The sequence below is a fragment of the Embiotoca jacksoni genome, unplaced genomic scaffold (assembly GCF_022577435.1).
Source record: "Embiotoca jacksoni isolate LCO1_2020_lvr unplaced genomic scaffold, fEmbJac1.0.p SCAF_11, whole genome shotgun sequence".
Taxonomy (NCBI): Eukaryota; Metazoa; Chordata; class Actinopteri; family Embiotocidae; genus Embiotoca; species Embiotoca jacksoni.
Genome location: NW_027185241.1, coordinates 6,114,564 through 6,132,223, shown reverse-complemented (window position 1 = coordinate 6,132,223; position 17,660 = coordinate 6,114,564). Strand labels below are relative to the sequence as shown.

Below are 17,660 nucleotides of genomic sequence, written 5' to 3'. Positions count from 1 at the left end.
TTTTTTTTTTGAATAAACAGTTGTAATAAGGAACTCTTCAATTAAAACAGTTGTGACCATTGGGGAATTTTACTGTTATGCTCTCTGATGGACAAACTATGTAATGGAAACACAGTTAGGCATTTCTTTGTTAGCCGATGACTGTCTGTGATAATTGTGAAATAATATCAGCCATCTGACTCAACGGTGAAGCTTCATTAGTAATCCTTTATAGTACAGCCAATGAGATGGTCTTTAATATAAAAGAGTTACATTACATGGCCTGAATTCCATTTAGGACTCTCAGGGTCCTGGTGGGTCTCACTGTCTCATGGCTCAGTGAAACACTTGAATAGAACAGATTAACTGTTGATATTGCAAAGTCTGTGACGTGTTGAAATATCTACTGTTAAAAAAAAACATGACAGACATTTTGACTTCAGGGCAGAAAAAGCACAGGTTTAATTAAATGTCTGCCGGTAAAACGGTCTGTTGTCAAATGGAGTAATTATCTGTGAGGGTTATTTAGTGGACCTAGGATCATTTTTTTACATTAATAATTCACTTATAAACCTGCAAATCGAGTACTAAATCCTTTAATAAATGATCTAACGTGGCCTCATGTTGACCCATCATTTGATTCTGCGTGTGTGCAGGTATGCGCGTGCGTGAGAGATTTGATACCTGTCGGACGCCGCAAGAGCAGCTGGAACAGGATATGACGTAGATTCGTAATCGTCTTAGTTCAATTAAGCTGAACCAGCAGGGCTTCGCTTCAGCTCCTTCAGCAGCAGAGGTTTCAAAATCGATTAGGTCCGAATGAGAAGTCACACGGAGACCCTGGGAGGAGCAGCTTCGGAGAATCAAGAAGTTTAGAGTGAGTTGGAGGTTGGTTGTCTTTTGCCCCCTGCAGCATGCTGCCTCCTAGGACGCTGTGGACCGCTGTGGCGCGTCAGGTCACTCAGCGTCTGACCTACAGCACTGCTGCACAGCCACAGGTAGGCCTGCCCTCGCACAGAGATAGGTTACAGACACGGCGTTTTCACTGAAATGTGATCGCGCACTATATCCAGACAGCGTTTTGTAAGAGGAGGAAGACCAGATGGTGATATTCTTTTATTAGCTATTTTGGGGTCAACTTCTGGCCTTTGATCCAAAGATATTACAGTATTTACAGTACAGCTTTGGTCTTGCAGTATTTCATACTGTCGTATATGACTATGATATAGTGTATATATACAGGCCTATCTATATAAAAGGTGGGGCAAGAATGCGTTTTGTTTTCATACATTTGTTTAAAGAGGTGTTATTAATACAAATTATTTTAAATTTATTGTAAAATTATATTGTTGAATATATTATTTATTAGCATTAATATAAAATGTGTGTGTGCATGTAAGCGTTGCTGCAGAAGTCCTTGTTTTAAGAATTTAAGAACTCTGTTTTGTGGTTTTCTAGTTTATTCAAATCATCTGAAGTCTCCGGATGTTATAGTTCCTTTTAATTTCTTTTAATGGTGATTTTGAAACTGAAACTAGAACTTTTTTTTTTTTTTTTAAGAAACAATGAATTTTAAACATATGTTGATAGTAAAACAAAATTCTCAGAAATCCATTTTACCAGTTCACACAAGAGCAAATAAAGGCCTCCAGTGTGTTCAAATCATTGTTCACACTATGCCCTGGTGTGTTAACTGTTTTGTCATATATAATTTGATAAGGCTGCTCTCATATTTCATGTATATGGATGCTTGCAGTAACATTATGTCACATGGAAGCTTTATCAATCATGCTTTTCTTTTACCCTCCCCTCTTTTATCAGGTGAAAGACAAAAAGATCAAATTTGGTCCTCTGAGTGATCAAGACCGGATATTCACCAACTTGTATGGCCGGCACGACTGGAGGTAGAAATATTTCCTGGAAAATTATTTTCTTTCCCCACTCTTTAATGACCTTAAATTTAGTAGCAAATCCCTTTTCTCTCCCTCTTCCTACCAGACTCAAAGGAGCCCTCAAAAGAGGAGACTGGTATAAGACTAAGGAGATCATACTAAAGGGGCAGGACTGGATCCTGAATGAGGTGAAGATCTCAGGGCTTCGGGGCAGAGGAGGAGCAGGATTTCCTACTGGCATGAAGTGGAGTTTCATGAACAAACCTAGCGATGGCAGGTAGGATGAAGAAGAAGATATCTGATCAGACGGGGAGGCTAAAGGCAGCCTGACTGTCCACACCAGTAATAACACTCTGTTCACATAGGCCCAAGTATCTGGTGGTGAATGCTGATGAGGGGGAGCCAGGGACGTGTAAAGACCGTGAGATAATGCGTCACGACCCCCATAAGCTGGTAGAGGGCTGCCTGGTGGCTGGGAGAGCCATGGGTGCTCGTGCTGCATACATCTACATCAGAGGAGAGTTTTACAACGAGTCGTCAAATCTACAGGTATGCAACTACACAGACGCATGATGAAGAGGCTATCGATGAAGTGTGTTTTCTAAAATGTGTTTGTCTGCTTCTTTTCTACAAACAGGTGGCTATTAATGAGGCATACAGAGCAGGGCTGATAGGGAAGAATGCCTGTGGCTCAGGGTATGAATTTGATGTGTTTGTGATGCGTGGAGCCGGAGCCTACATCTGCGGAGAGGAGACGGCCCTCATTGAATCTTTGGAGGGCAAACAAGGGAAACCTCGACTCAAGCCGCCTTTCCCTGCAGACATAGGTGAGGTAAACGCTCCAGCATCTCCTGCATCCTGTTACCTACAGCCGTTAATTACGGTGTAAGAAATTACATTGCAATTACAGCTATTCACTGCTGTTCCATCTCTCTCCCTGAAGGGGTGTTTGGATGCCCGACAACAGTGGCCAACGTGGAGACAGTTGCTGTGGCGCCTGTGATCTGCCGTCGAGGCGGGGCTTGGTTCGCCAGCTTTGGGAGGGAGAGGAACTCTGGGACGAAGCTGTTCAACATCTCTGGTCATGTGAACACGCCGTGCACGGTGGAAGAAGAGATGTCAATCCCTCTAAGAGAGCTAATAGAGAGACACGCAGGTGTGTGTTTACAGTCCAGCTCTGTGTTGATGTCGGTTTACTTTATGAGATGTTAACATGATTTCCTCTCTCCTCTTATGTCATTGGTGCAGGAGGAGTGAGGGGCGGCTGGGACAATCTATTAGGAGTGATCCCAGGGGGGTCCTCCACTCCCATCATCCCTCGGCACGTGTGTGATGATGTTCTGATGGATTTCGACGACCTGGTTCGTGCAGAGACCGCCCTGGGAACTGCAGCTGTCATAGTCATGGATAAATCGGTAAACAATTGCCATAATAATCACACAATGCACAGCACAGTCAGTGACAATGGAAAGCAATTCTGATTAATGTGTTTTTTCTGTAGACTGATGTGGTCAGAGCCATTGCACGTTTGGTTGAGTTCTACAAACATGAGAGCTGTGGCCAGTGCACCCCCTGCAGAGAGGGTGAGGAACTGCATTTAACATCAGGATTAGACAGTCACAATGCGGTGTTTAATAATGCATCACCTCACCCTTTAATTCTGTGTTTTTACCTTTTCTTGGTTGCTTTTCCCTCTTTAATAAGCTAGAATAGTCATGTGTACATCCACAAAACCTAAGTGAGCTGGTGCAGGATACCCCAAAAATATCCTGAATACATTAGAATAATGTAAACACACCGGAATCAGGTATCTGTTAAACTTTAATACCCAAATATTATTTTCTTATGTGCCAGAATTTTAGATTTCTTTCTGGACATTTGGTTAATTTATCATTCATAGCCCAATTTATATCAAATTTTATACCTCAAACATGGCAAAGGTAGATTTTTTTTTTTTAGGGCTGTTGAAAGTATTTTCTGATTTATGCAGTGATAAACAGTCCCTTTAGGATTTCGATCAAAAGTGCTTGATTTTGCATCAGAATTTCTCAAACATTTAGAGTTTTAGGTGAGTATTTTGTGGTAAAATTGTGTGAATTAGAAACATTTGCTAGTGGAGGAAAAAAAAAAAAACTATTTTTTTTTCTAAGCTGGGGAATTTGTTCATATATCATTCATGGCCAGATTTCTATTTAAATGTTAACTTTTGGGGAATTCAGGAGAAACCTACAGACAAAAATAGACAATAATAAACACCTAAATGTGTATATTGGATGTTTTCCTTTCACTTGTAAAAAGAAAACATGGAATGGAATTAAATAGCCCCCCCCCCAAAAAAAAAATCACAATGTAATTAATTCATGTTATTGATGTCCATCTAAAATAAAGCCAATCCAGATTTGATCCTTTGTGTACTTTGTACTCTGATGTTTATTGTCCACTGTTTAGTGTTGCAGCACTGCTATCTCAGGCGGCACTGCATTAAGAAAAAGACACAAATCTGTAGTGGAAGTTACTGCATGGGCTCAGGAACACTTCTGAAAATCATTGTCTGTGAAGACATTTCATTGCTGCATCCACAAATGCTGATTAAAACTCTACCATGCAAAGAAGAAACCATATATAAACATGATCCAGAAAAAGTGGAAAACTCTCCTGTGGTCTGATGAAGCAAAATTGTAAATTATTTTTGGAAATCATGGATGTTGCATCCTCTGGGCAAAAGAGGAGAGGGACCATCCCGTGTGTTATCAGCGCACAGTTCAAAATGCAGTGCAGAGTTGATCCCTCCATTCGCCCAGTTAAACTTTCATTCATGTCATATCAGTCATTTAAACCTATGAAGTGCTTGGATCTAAATACCGAATATTTAGATCCAAGCACTTGTGAAAAATATGGTGGTAAGTTTAGAAAGCCACCTGTTATTTCAGTGCACTGAATACATATTTGTTGGTGTCAGATTTGACTCTATCAAATATTTAAGGACTTCAGGATAAAAACGTGATTGTTACATCCCTCTATCTTTTAGGGAAAGGAGTGATTGTTAATTTCCCTCGTGGGTATTCACCATGGAAAGAATCATGTTGAGAAGCAAATTTCTTAACCATTTAACGGTGCTGTAATTTTGGAGTGAAGGTAATTTCATGTTCTATTCACCTTGCCTCTCTCCTGTGCTCTCCTTCAGGAGTCGACTGGATGGATAGAATGATGTGGAGGTTTGTCCAAGGAGAGGCTGCAGTGTCAGAGATTGACATGATTTGGGAGCTCAGCAAGCAGATAGAGGGCCATACCATTTGTGCTCTGGGGGATGGAGCTGCCTGGCCTGTGCAGGTGACATTTTTGGGAACGTTTTTGTTAACAAGCTCAACATTAAACCGGTTTTAAAAAAGTGCAAATTTAGATATTAACAGGCAGTTTTGTTCCCTTTTTTTTTATGTGCAGGGTCTGATCCGACACTTCCGTCCAGTCATGGAGAGTCGAATCGCTCAGTACAACAAGAAAAATCCTCCAAGAGAGCCAGAGATTGAAATGATCTGAAACTGTGACTTTAAGCATTCAGTATTATTATGCTTCTCATGTTATAGTAATAGTTTTAAAAATGAAAGTATTTCTTCTTGTTGATTGCACCATGTTTAAAGTTGGCACCATTTCAAACCTCTGCAGCCAACATGGCTTTCAAATTTTTCATGTGTGGATGAGTAGAATATGTCTGTAACATACATTCAGCAGCACGGTGATAGTTAATTGTCAGCTGTGACCGATTTGGTTTCTGATCATCACTTTGCCGCTTTGTACGATAAAACACCTATTAACAAGGAAAATACTAAATGCAATGAAACACTGGTTCAAACACGGCAATAAATTAACTTTATTTCATAAAAGCATGAAATAAATTCAATTGGTCGACTACATTTAAGTCCAAGATGATCTGTACAAAATAAAAAAGCAGGATGACATCACAGAGACAGAAAAAAGGAAAATGGGGGGAAAGTAGGAAAAGTTGTGCTGGGACAAAATGAAAACCGGTCAGTGATGTACAACATCACTGCCCTGTGATATTTTTACAAAGACATTATATTCAAACACTTCACCCGGTGTGGGTTTTTATTCAATTCAAAATGAGACTGGAGTTAGAATAATCCTCATCTGGATAGCGATATGTCCACAAAATAGGTTGAATCATCAGTCCTGCAAATGTTCATCTTCAAACTATCATGTGTGCACATAAAAAACAAACAGGAGATTTACAAAACATTAGTATGTCCCAAATGATGCAGAAACCAACACATAGCTGTTAAGAGTCATCCATTTGATGAACAGTGCTCAAAAAAGACAGGCTCAGTTTGGGTGAATGTCCTGTAAGACTCGGCAGAGAGGACTGAGGGAGTTTGGATTTTTCCTGCTTTAGGGTGCCATCCAGAAAGGCATAGACTGCTGTTGTGGCTGTGTTTTGGCACGAGGGGGAGGTGGAGGAGGGCAGCGATAGCCCTGTGTCCAGCCTGAGGAGGTGGAGGTGGGGGGGATTGTCCCAGGGTTACCTTGCCCTGAGGCTTTGGAGGAGGGGTGGTGGTCTTCCTCTTCATCAGAGGAGTCACCGGTGTATGCCACCAAACCTGTTTTCAGTCTTTTCACTGCAGGCTCTGAAAGAAGAAGAGGGGGGAGCACATGGAAGAAGAGACAGACAGAACATTTGGAGAAGGGAGAGAAAACCAAAGACAAAAAAAACAGCAGCAGCAACACGTTTCAAATACGACAGGTGCAAGTTAATTATTCCAAAAACATTGTGGGAGAAACAAATAGTTAATGGTTTTAAATTAAGGTTTATGTCAGCAGAGTAGAGGAGGGGGCAGCCGTTCGAAAGCAGCCATTGGTTGGTGGGGAGCGACAGTGTTAGGGCCGTCCAATCGAGTGGCAGGACGGCGTCACAGGACGAGTCGTGCCCCACCCCCAATCAGCATCCAGCAGCACCCCAGAGATACATGGAAGAGAAGAAAAACACAGAGAAAAAGAGAAAAACACAAAAACAGGAGAGATTCTCGTTAGTGAGGAAAGAAAACCAACTGCGGAAAATCCAGACTGATGATGTCATCAGAACGGGACGGCAAGGTGGACTCGGCTTATCAGACTCCTTTACAAAGGACTGAAAAAAGCACAAAAGGTGTTGAGGCTTAGCTCCACCTCACTATTTGAAGATTTTTTTAGTCACAGCAGCAGAATCCTGTAGGGGTTATTAGAAGCACAAGGGCCAGTTTGAGGGTGGGTGTGGATGAGTGCATGTAATGCTGCAGTAAAGTAAGCTTTTTGGGCCAACTGTGTGTCTTAATACATTTGCTGAGGGTTTATGTAACAGATACACCGCTTCAAGGATCTCCAGTAAAACCACTGAAGTTTAGACCTCGGAGAGGATTTGCATTTTACTCTTTGCCGCTCTATATTAAGTCTGAATGAATCGAGGCCAAGCTTTTAAAGGGGCTCAGTCCACAGTCATGAACTGTGGATTTGGATTTGGGCAGGGATTTGTCAGTCCACAGGATAACGGCCTTACCCACAGGGCCTTGCGGTGCCCTTCTTTCTTCCATCTTGGGTCTCACTCCGTTCACAGGCATAGCTGGTGGAGGCATTAGCTGCCTACTGTACAGCACAAAGACAAGATTGTGAATCAACAGTGCCGACTGAGCCATGTGCACTTTATCTGAATAACATTTAGAGAAAACCTCTGTGTACCTGTCCCTCTCACTCGACGGGCCAGAGGAACTTGGTGGTGGGGGTCCTGTAGTCTCGGGGCTGCCCACTAAGAAGCCTGCACCTAAATTAGTCATATGAATGGGTCCATGCTATGAGCAGAAAAACACAGGCACGATTAGCAGACATCCTCCACTAAGCCCTGTCCTATAATAATATACCTATCCCAAAAGCAAAATTAAAACATCTAGTTTACCACAATTCTGTGATTACACTCACATTTCCCCCTTCCTTTATATATAATATAATATATAATAAAGTCCTGCCCCATCAGTATAATAACTTTTTCTGAAATTCCATATTACCAGTACAAACACATGGGTGAATTGTATGTGAACAGGAAACAGAAGCCCACCAATCTCAACTAAATTACATTTGGAAGGAAGGATGAAATATTCGTAGATCCATCACAGCTATTAAGGCAAGAAGGCTGCTTATGCAGAGCTTACACATCATTAGCTGATAAAAGAGATTCGACACAAACACATACAAACCTGGTTTTTCTTCAGGTTTCTGGAGGGCTAAGGTGCTCTGTGGTCGCAGTGAGTTCGGGGGGTACTTAAAAACTATGCACTTTCACATAATCTCAAATCTGGAACTGCCACTATAAATGTATTAATGAGCTGCCCGGCTGATGTCAAAAGCTGGCTCTCGCTAAATTTTCTATGCCTCAACGAAGGTAAAACAGAGATCCCGCTTATCAATCCCTCTCGCCTTTCAGCTGCTATACCGGACAGTCCCTCATTGTGCCCTGGCCCCGTGGCAACCCACTGTAACTTCCATGTCAAAAATCTGGGTGTGATTTTGGACTCATCTTTTATATTGGATCTCCAAGTTGCGTCCGTTGTCAAAGTCAGCTTCTTTCAGCTAAGAATCTTCGCTAAGGTAAAATCCTTTCTCTCTTCGAAAGACCTGGAGAAAGTTATTCATGCTTTTATCACCTCTAGACTGGACTATTGTAATTCTTAGTATGCTCGAATCGGCAAAAATCTTTTATCACGCCTTCAGTTGGTGCAGAACTCTGCAGCGAGACTTTTAACTGGTACACGGAGGGATCTTAAAATCCCTTCATTGGCTATTCATTGGCTACCAGTCCAGTATAGAATTAATTAAAAAAAAAAAATAATAATATTTGTTTTTAAGTGTCTAAATGGAACCGCCCCAGTCTATCTGTCCGACCTGCTGCAGCCCTGTACCCCACCTCGCTCACTCGGGTCTCTCGACCAACAGTTTTTAGTTGTTCCTAGAACAAAAATGACGACCCGGGCCGACCACGTCTTCTCTGTTGCTGCCCCTAAGCTCTGGAACAACCTCCCCCTTCATATTAGGTTGTCATACACCTTCCAATGTTTAAAAGCCGTTTAAAAACCTATTTATTTTCCCTTGCCTATCCGCTTCGATCTTTTGTGTGATTTGTGTTAGTTTGTCTTGATTTTAACGTTACTTACTTTCAGTAATCCAGTCTTTTTGACTGTTTGACTGCTTATCTATGTCCAGTACTTTGGGCAACCTTTGTTCTGTGTTAATCATGGACTATTATCATTACAATATTTAGTAAAAAAAAAAAAACAATGTCTGCCATTCAAAAAAATAATAATTTTAAATCACAAAAATTTGGTCAAACAAGTTTTATTGTGAGTAGATGTAAACTGCAATTCTCTCATCTTCCCTCAGTCAGCATTCAAAATAGTCTTTTTCTGTTCATTTGGTTTAGGTGTTGTGAAAAAAAGACTTGGGTGCTGCAGCTAAGTGTTATAATGGTATAAAAAACCCTGCAGAAAAATACAAAAAATAAACATTGGGGACTGGAAGGTGGAGAATAAAAAAAAGAAAAGAAAATGTGGAAGAGCCGTTTATCACCTGGTATCCAAGCAGGCCGCTGTCCCTCTCGTCTGGCACCTCCTCTGTGAAGCGTCTTTTCTGTGGTGGGTTGCCGGGGGCGGCAGGAGGTGGAGCTTTGGGTGGTACGGCAGCCGAGGGAGGAAAACGTACAGTCTGCACAGAGGACAACAACAGTATCAAGTTGTTATCTCTTTGCATGTGTCCAAAGTTAATATTGGTATAAATATTGTTTTGTACAGTATATCCTTGATTAAATAAAAAAAATTAAGCCCTGAATGAGTCGTACCTGAGGCAACATGTCTGGAGCAGATGCTGGAGCTGGAGCTGGAGTCGGGATGGGGACAGGAACAGGAGCAGGGACCGGGCGGAGAGGGTACTGAGCGGGGACACCTGCCGCTGCCACTGGAGGTATTGGTGGTGGGACAGTGTAAGGTGGAGGGACAGGTTGGGGCTGAGGTGGGGGGACAGCCATGGGGTAACCTGGCTGGAATCCAGCAGGGGGGTAGTAAGGAGGCTGAGGAGGCATCCCATTCACTACTGGGGGCTGCGCGAAACCTGGGGGAAGAAGAGGAGCAAAACTCTCCCAGTGACTCCTACAAGTGTAGATATGCGTGACTGAAACTATCACAGCTAAAAGCTGAGGAAAAAGAGCAGCCCCCAAATCTAGTGAGAAATCTGAACCAAAGAAAGACTACCAGTCATTATTACCTTGTTGTGTTGGCATCATCGTGCTCATCTGATTGAGGAAGCGAGAATATTCTGCATGGACCTAGAAAAGGAGAAACATCATACGGAGGCTTATTAATGCTTCAAGCAACAAAAATGAAAATGTGTTATCGTAGGTGATCATATTAGGACATCAGTGCCATGAAGATGGCAATTTGTTATGAAAAAAACATGAAATAAACCTACGGTATATCGACTAGACTTGATTGATTAAATGCCCTTCATCAACACCACTCTAGCAGCACACATTCATAATATTATTTCCACAATTCCTGCTACAAAGAATTGTAGACACTGATTTTAAGACAACAAGTTTTTGTTTTTAAAGAGTTACACAGTTTAGAAAGGTCAGTGTCGTTGATCATTAGTGATCAATTGTGGCTATTTGATCAGTCAATAATTGGCAAGCACCACTGATAAATTGACCCCATCTATATGGTTGTTTTTGGTAGCTGGACTGAAAATGTCCATACAGGCGGAGTAACTAGGGCCATGTGCTGTGAATTATTCCCACCACAGCAGTAAATAAATCTTTTAACAATCAGCTGGGTAATTACAACAAAGAAAAACTATAAAATCTGAATCTCTGGTGGTCACTACAAATGTGAAGATTTTCCTTTGTAGCTGGAAAGAGAAAACACAGACCTGGACAAAGAATAATTTCACAGTAACAGGAAGAGACTCACTGTCTGAAGCAGGTTCTCACACAGGGTTTTTGCTGCTGCAAGTCCTTCTGGTTTAGGATGACTGCAGAGGAAAACAACTGCATTTAGTTCTCAAGAGTTCAAAACAAAAACCACAGACCGCGGCTTAATTCATAATGCTCCATTCTGAGATATTGGCTCTTACGAGCAACGATTGTTGATGTTTTGTAAAAAAGGACAACACCCACCTGATGTAAATGTACATGGGTTCAAAGGCCTCTCGTCCAGAGGCAGGCTCTAAGCAGCCTGATCCTTTTCCTCTGAGGAAGACTTTGGCCCCAGTCTCTGCCTGGATGTGCTGCAGGTACGAACAGCCGGGGCCTTCGACCCGCTCTTTGACCACAAACCCCAGGATTGCGTGCTCCAGGCCCACAAAGACCTTATCTTGAACATAATGCATCTGAGAAATGAAAGAAAACACAAGGGTGTAAATATAACTATAAGTGTTAGTGTAGGTAATTATGGCCCTCTTTAAAATTCAAAGAAAGGTCATACTGGTGGAGTTTTTCTACATATTTATGCACATTAACTAGAAATTGTGTTAAACATAAGTTGAAGAACTTGTTCAAGCATAGATTTTTAGAATAAGTAATGTATGTCTTCCATCTTCAAGGCAAACATGGTTTTAATGAATTTGGATGAAGTATGTAAATTAAGATTCATCAGTGGCCAACAAATGTCTTTTTTGTTCAAATTATAACATCTTTTTTGGTAATGCAATGCTCTTTTGCAGCATTGATTGTAAATATGATTCTGCACAGCGAGTAGAGTTTACAAGTCTGTCAGAGTTTGTAACCGAGTCTGTCTTACCCCTGACTGAAAATGTGGTTTGTGGTGGTTCATGGGGGGCAGTGAGGGTGGAGGCGGGTTCTGGTGATGGTAAATTGTGACTGAAGCCCCACTGGGGGAGAAAGATGAAGACGATGATGAAGCAGTCGCAGCCTTCACCACACCATTGGTGATGATCTCCTTGATTCTATTAACTGCTCCTGGAAAAGGAGGAAAGGAAGTCATCAGTCAAACTACAGCGCATGTGAAGACATCCATTGACGGCCGATTGAACACGAGTTTAAAAGAGTACTGACGGTCGACGAGCTCTCTTGTCTGTCCTTGGACATGCAGATACAGAGGTCGATCCCTGTGTGGAACGAGCAGAAACAAGGCTGTGTTAACGTACAAATATTAAACATCAAGTCAACTAGTTTTATGACCAGTTACTGAAAATGAAAGCTTAGTGAAGTCACCCTGGTAGAGCTTTGCCCTTCTCATCTGCCATCATGTAACGCCCTCTGGTTGAAACTGCAGCGCCACTCACTTTACTGATCTGCATGTTAACAGGTACAAAACATGTCGAAACATTATCCACAAGCCAAGTGACTAAACTCTGTGAAATGTGAGTCTATATTGCTGCTGACCTCGTCCTGTGTTTGCCCGCGTGTTAGGAGATTTCGACACGTGATTGGGACATCGTTGATCTCAACTTCAGCTACCACCAGGTCATCTTTGGCTTTTGCTGGTACTGGAGGCTTTCCAACACCCATAGCCTGGGTGAGAACAGCCAACAAGGGACATTAATGACTTCATGTGAAGTGTAGCTGGAGACTACACTACTTATTATATCATTTATACTTGTAGGATGGTTCTCTAGCATGGAGATAGATAAATACTCTATACATACCTTGGGTTGGGTTTCTCTGTATAATATTGTAAAGTTCTGCTGTAAGGACTTTGATGTGTTAAGTGCCATGAAATAACCTCTGTTGTGATTTGGCGCTATATAAATAAAATTGAATTGAATACTTTATATAATGCCACAGAGTAGGTTATATCATCATATTTCCAACCCCAGTAACATGGGATGATTACCTTGCACAGCTGTTTAAGTCTTTGAACACTGCTTTGTGTGAGACTACACGGGTTGCTCATTACCTTATCAGGTGGTCCCGGGATGCCTATCTGCGAGGGTTTGAGTTTGCCTTTGGCTACCAACATAGCATTAATCTTGGCGGCCACAGCAGCTGCAGCATCCAGAGCCCCGGTGGGCGCAGCTTCCGCCTCCCCCATCCCACCGGGGCCAGACCCAGGGCCAGGCTGGTCCCATTTGCTGCGGCGGCTGAGAGGAGAGGAGAGGAAAAACATAATGAAGTGGGAAAAGTAAAGGAGAGACTGAACCAAATTTTGAGGTTCCTGCGAAGCTGAAATTAGCTTCTGATTCAGCACTGATGGAAACCTTGACTTACAGGTCAGGTCCAAAATTGTCGAAATGTCCTTTTTGCATTTTCCAAAATAGAATAAACATTTCACATGAGAAACTGTGACTGACTGACAGATAGACAGATAGACAGATAGATAGATAGATAGACTTTATTGATCCCGCATGGGGGAAATTATTTTCAGATTTAAATTACAGAGAGAAATTTAGCCTTTCCAGAATAATCTGGTCCAGATTTGACCTGTGTTGAGTATAATGGGTTTTAGATCTGGACCAGGAATAAATAACGTGGTCTGGATGTGACAAAAGAAGCAGACAAATGTCAGCTTTCTTTACTTTCTCACAAATAGATAAAATGATGCCACAAATTACAAACTGTGTTTTACAGAGTGTTTTGTCCTGTGTGGGATAATCTAGTCATGGTTTGACCTTGATTTTGCAGGTGTAACCACCAAAACGCCGGGAAGCTTTCTTAAAACCACACTGTTGTTGATGTTTTGGAAAGTGTCCAAGGAGTCAAGACTGTGGAGTCTGTGGCCTTTGCTTCTTTCTCCTTCTACTAATTTAATGATCATTAATGTACACGCAAGAGCAGGACAACATTGAACCCGCTTGTATTCTTTGGAAAATGTGTTGTATTAATATATAACTACAGGATGACCAGCATGAGCCACGAAGCCAGCAGCAGACCGACAACACTCCGCCATGGTTAGATAACGGGGCTAACATTAGCTCGACTAGCCGGCTAACTGAAAGGATCTGAACAGGGGGGGGGCACAGAAAAAAAAACAACACAAAACAGTCCGGTTTGACACACTCACCCGCTGTTTTGTGTTCCACAAAATGACATCAAATAGATATTTTCCTTTCAATGCCAAAATAACTAAGAGGAAAGCTCTCTCGACTTCCACACGGATTGTTCAGTGGGCTGCGTCTCTTGCTAGCTCCAGCTCCTTCCATCACCGTTTCCGCCTCCGGTGGATTCCTGTTGGTTTACAGTGACGCCGCTAGAGGGCGCCAAATACCAGCGCACACATACACACACACACACACACACACACATACAAAAAAGTTCAGGTGAGCTGCGGCCGCCTCACCTGTCTTCCTATCTTTCATCACCCTTGACGAGTCCCCCCCGCCACCACCACCACCACCCCCCACCGAGACGGCATCAAAGTTTCCAGTGGAGAAACAAGCCCGGGGCGGCTGGACCTGCTTCATGACCCAGGTAGGCTGCAGCAGCTGTACTACTTCCTACAAATGGCTTGTAAAAACGTACGAACTTAGCTGTCATTAATTTGAAAACTCGGGGCGGGATTTTGTTTGTGCATTGATTTGTGTTGCGGGTTTGGGTCAGATCAGAAAGTGCCAGCATTTAGCTTTCAGGGTTTAATGCACCATCCCTTCCTGGTAGGAATATATTCAAGATTTTACAGAAAACCCCATGGATGAAAATGGACTCAGTTTTTGTTTGTGAAAATAATATAAGCAACGACATGGACATATCATGCACAAATGAAAAGAAAAACACTCTTTTAAAGGCTTGAATTCAACTTTTTTTTGGATGTAAAAGTAACTGTGAGGTTAAGCTCATAGTTACCGGACTTTAAAAATCAAACACAAAGTAAAGAATAACAACCATGTTTCCACCGACGTGACCAGTTCATTGCATTTTAATTTTACTTGAAACTGTTGGGAAAGTTGATGCCTCTTTTGTGGAGAGATTTCACAAAGATTTTGAGGCCAACATCTAGCAGCGTGTGCAGAGTCAGGCCACGGCATCATCATACCTGCCGGCTCCCCGGGGCTATGCTGATGCACTGGGTTACTCAGAGTCACTCTGGCAGGTACAAGTGTTTAGTTACTGACCACCCAGGAGCTCGGAGACACAGCCAGGAGGTGCAGGTTACTCTGGAAGGTGAGAACACCATGTGGGGGCGACATGGATCAACAGATTGAACAACCAGAAGCCCTGGTTGAATTTCTTTTGTTCTGTGTTGCAGGGTGTTGAAAACAGTCTCCAAAACTCTACTTTCTTGAGTTTGATTAGGATCAAGGTCTGTTGTGTTGTCCATGAGAGGAAATGGTGTGATTTTAAAGGCTTGGTATTAGTTTCCAGACACTGCTCTGGCCTTGTATGTATTCATCCATTAGGAGTGAAGTTATTTTTTATTCTTTTCATCAGTTAAGAGAAGCATTAATAGATTGTTTTCAGTCCTCTTACAGCAGTTTGCAGCTATGCTTTAACTGAACTAGTGGACTTGATTTGACAACTCTGAAACTATTTTCACTGAGAAGTGCAAATGTTTTACTTTTTTAAACTTTATGGTTTTAAATATACCATTAAGCTGTGAATGACATGTGAATCACATTTCTTGTCAATATATGCTCTCTGCTTGTTCTGCAGCATGGAGCCATCAGGACAGGAGGTGTGCTCCTAGTTAGGGACACAGTTACTGGGGTGGGTCAGTTACTGAGCCACCTGAGCTGGAAGTTCAGGCGGTGCAAAGACAGACAAGTGGAAGGACATGTTGTGTAACAGAGACAGAGTGCAGCCATTTAAAGCTGTTACTTGTGCATGGCATCATGTTTGTGGCATGATAATAATGAGTCAAAGGACTAAGTTTGTAGCGACATCAACCCCTTTCTTTTATTGGGTACCGGTCATTTTTATCTACCAACACATGAAAAAACTAATTGATGGGATGGCATCTTCCCTCATCCCCCCCCCCCTCTCTAAATCGCCTATTGGTGTCAAATACATTATTAGTTATTCTTTTATTTCACCTGCAGGTGGCACTCAAATTCTAACTAAGACCTTCAAACCACAAAGCTCACCCTTTCAACCTCACTATGATAGTTACCCTGCTGCTGTGTTTTACCTGTTAGCCCTAACTTCACCACCTTGAACCTGCTTTTCATTTTGACACTACTGAGTGTCCTTTTACACAGAAAGCAGGATGTCACCTCAAAGATATTCAATACTATTTTTATACATAATAGGGCTGCAAGTAACTATCATTTTCATGATCAATTCTTGGATTAATTGACTATTTGTTTGGTCTAAAAAAAAAAAAATGCCAGAAAATATCTTCTGTCTACCTTCCTTTGTCTTGTCTTCAAATGTCTTTTTTTTTATCTTTTTTTTTGACCACCAGTCCAAAAACCCCAAATATTCACACAATAGACTTTAAAAAGCTGAAAATCTTCACATTTTAAGAGCTGCAACTACCTATGTATTTTTCCTTAAAATAGATTCATATTAACTTTCTCTCAAAAGACTAGCTGATTAATCAATTAATCATTTCAGTGGTAATACATAGATTACTCAAACCTTTGTTTTAATGTTGATTAGTGCGGAAATGCAAAAGGTCCTGCCTCAGCCATGACCTCCCTGTACGAGCAAACTAAGGGGTTCACATGAGTGAAGTGTCAGAAGGTCAGCGGTCAGCAGAGCTTTGACGCCTGAGTTTACAGGGATGACTGTTTACAGGCAGTGTGCTGTAACAGAGAAGCGGTGCAACACGGCGAGAGCGAGAAGGAGCAAGAGAGGCAGACACGCCATATTTACTGTCTTTCCTACTAAGAGCCCAAGTGTGAACCGTAATGTGTGTGTCAGTTGATGTAACCTCCGGCCTTCAAGGCATGCAAGCCTGGGACTCGCCTGATCCTGGCGGCTGACACAGAGATGTGAAAACAGGGCATGTGATGGGAGGAAGGTGCCTCACGGTGGGGTGGCCATGGGTTGAACAAAGAGACACTGTGAGTATCCAGGTTTTAGTGTTTGCTGTCAAACCAGCAATTACAAGCACTTTTTTTTTTATATTGTGTGTGGATGTCCTATGTGGGTTATCATAAAATTGAGTTTGTGCGTTTGATTTCAGCTGCAGTGATGTTAACAATGTTGAAAGTCTTTAATGACTTTGATGATAATATTGAGACATTTAAGTACAACTTTTTGTTATTAATAAAAATCTAAGTGAAACTTCTATATATTAACACCATACAAGGTGAGAGCATACAGAGGAATAAAAGTTTAAGCGAGGCAGAAAGTGTGGAGAGGACATAAAGTGATTGAGAGAAGGAAAACAGATGGGGAGATTGAATTTTAGAGGAGGGAAGGCGGAGTGCGAAGGGAATCTTTTTTGTGTATGTCTGGAGAGAATGGGAGCCTCTTATACACCTCACAGCGTGAATTTGGCCCGGGCTGTGGCCTCGTCTCGTCTACTCAGTGGGGTGCTTTCCTGAGCGGGCTGCCCAGGGGAGGGGCACCTGCAGCAGCTTCTAACACTGGTCAAGAGGGGAGCCCAGTGGGCGGGGTGAGGGGTCCCGGGATGGAAAGATGCTTGGTGGTTCCAGGAAACTGACATGTGCTGGATTTATGAAATCCTCAGGTAGGACAGCGCAATGCTCTCAAAAGAAAATATTTGTCCCTGTGTTTTCCCCGTGGCCTAGAGCGGAAGACACTGCCTGTAATCTCGGGATGAAATCAGAAGCTTCTGTTGCACTGGAGGACATAAGTTATGATTGGAACGAGTCAGCCTGTGCTGGCAACTACCAACA

The 17,660-nt window shown here is 42.2% G+C and overlaps 2 protein-coding genes across 2 annotated transcripts; one reads left to right on the top strand and one right to left on the bottom strand.

Annotated features, from left to right (window-relative positions):
* The first annotated feature begins 716 nt into the window (after positions 1-716).
* Positions 717-6,598, top strand: LOC138194163 (NADH dehydrogenase [ubiquinone] flavoprotein 1, mitochondrial-like). Its single transcript, XM_069142682.1, has 10 exons — positions 717-977; positions 1,801-1,883; positions 1,978-2,148; positions 2,237-2,420; positions 2,509-2,698; positions 2,815-3,027; positions 3,120-3,286; positions 3,373-3,454; positions 5,056-5,201; positions 5,313-6,598. Exons 1-10 carry the CDS (start codon positions 894-896, stop codon positions 5,406-5,408), a joined length of 1,416 nt encoding a protein of 471 aa, XP_068998783.1. The 5' UTR covers positions 717-893; the 3' UTR covers positions 5,409-6,598.
* On the bottom strand, positions 5,716-14,069 carry khdc4 (KH domain containing 4, pre-mRNA splicing factor). The gene is made up of 14 exons (XM_069142681.1): positions 13,919-14,069; positions 12,815-12,998; positions 12,301-12,429; positions 12,130-12,209; positions 11,971-12,023; positions 11,696-11,874; positions 11,074-11,285; positions 10,868-10,928; positions 10,164-10,224; positions 9,742-10,010; positions 9,474-9,608; positions 7,596-7,705; positions 7,417-7,502; positions 5,716-6,511 (listed from the first exon to the last, which is right to left on the bottom strand). The coding sequence occupies exons 1-14, from the start codon at positions 13,945-13,947 to the stop codon at positions 6,276-6,278; spliced, it is 1,824 nt and encodes a 607-aa protein (XP_068998782.1). The 5' UTR covers positions 13,948-14,069; the 3' UTR covers positions 5,716-6,275.
* Between the last annotated feature and the right edge of the window lie 3,591 nt (positions 14,070-17,660).

Bases quoted from the DNA above. Each gene is read 5' to 3' on its own strand.
- LOC138194163 (XM_069142682.1), top strand. From the start codon at position 894: ATGCTGCCTCCTAGGACGCTGTGGACCGCTGTGGCGCGTCAGGTCACT. The intron at 3,028-3,119 runs GTGTGTGTTTAC...TCATTGGTGCAG, and splicing joins GCTAATAGAGAGACACGCAG to GAGGAGTGAGGGGCGGCTGG. The intron at 3,455-5,055 runs GTGAGGAACTGC...GCTCTCCTTCAG, and splicing joins GTGCACCCCCTGCAGAGAGG to GAGTCGACTGGATGGATAGA.
- khdc4 (XM_069142681.1), bottom strand. From the start codon at position 13,947: ATGTCATTTTGTGGAACACAAAACAGCGG. The intron at 11,286-11,695 runs GTAAGACAGACT...TTCATTTCTCAG, and splicing joins AACCACATTTTCAGTCAGGG to ATGCATTATGTTCAAGATAA. The intron at 9,609-9,741 runs GTACGACTCATT...TCCTCTGTGCAG, and splicing joins CTCCAGACATGTTGCCTCAG to ACTGTACGTTTTCCTCCCTC.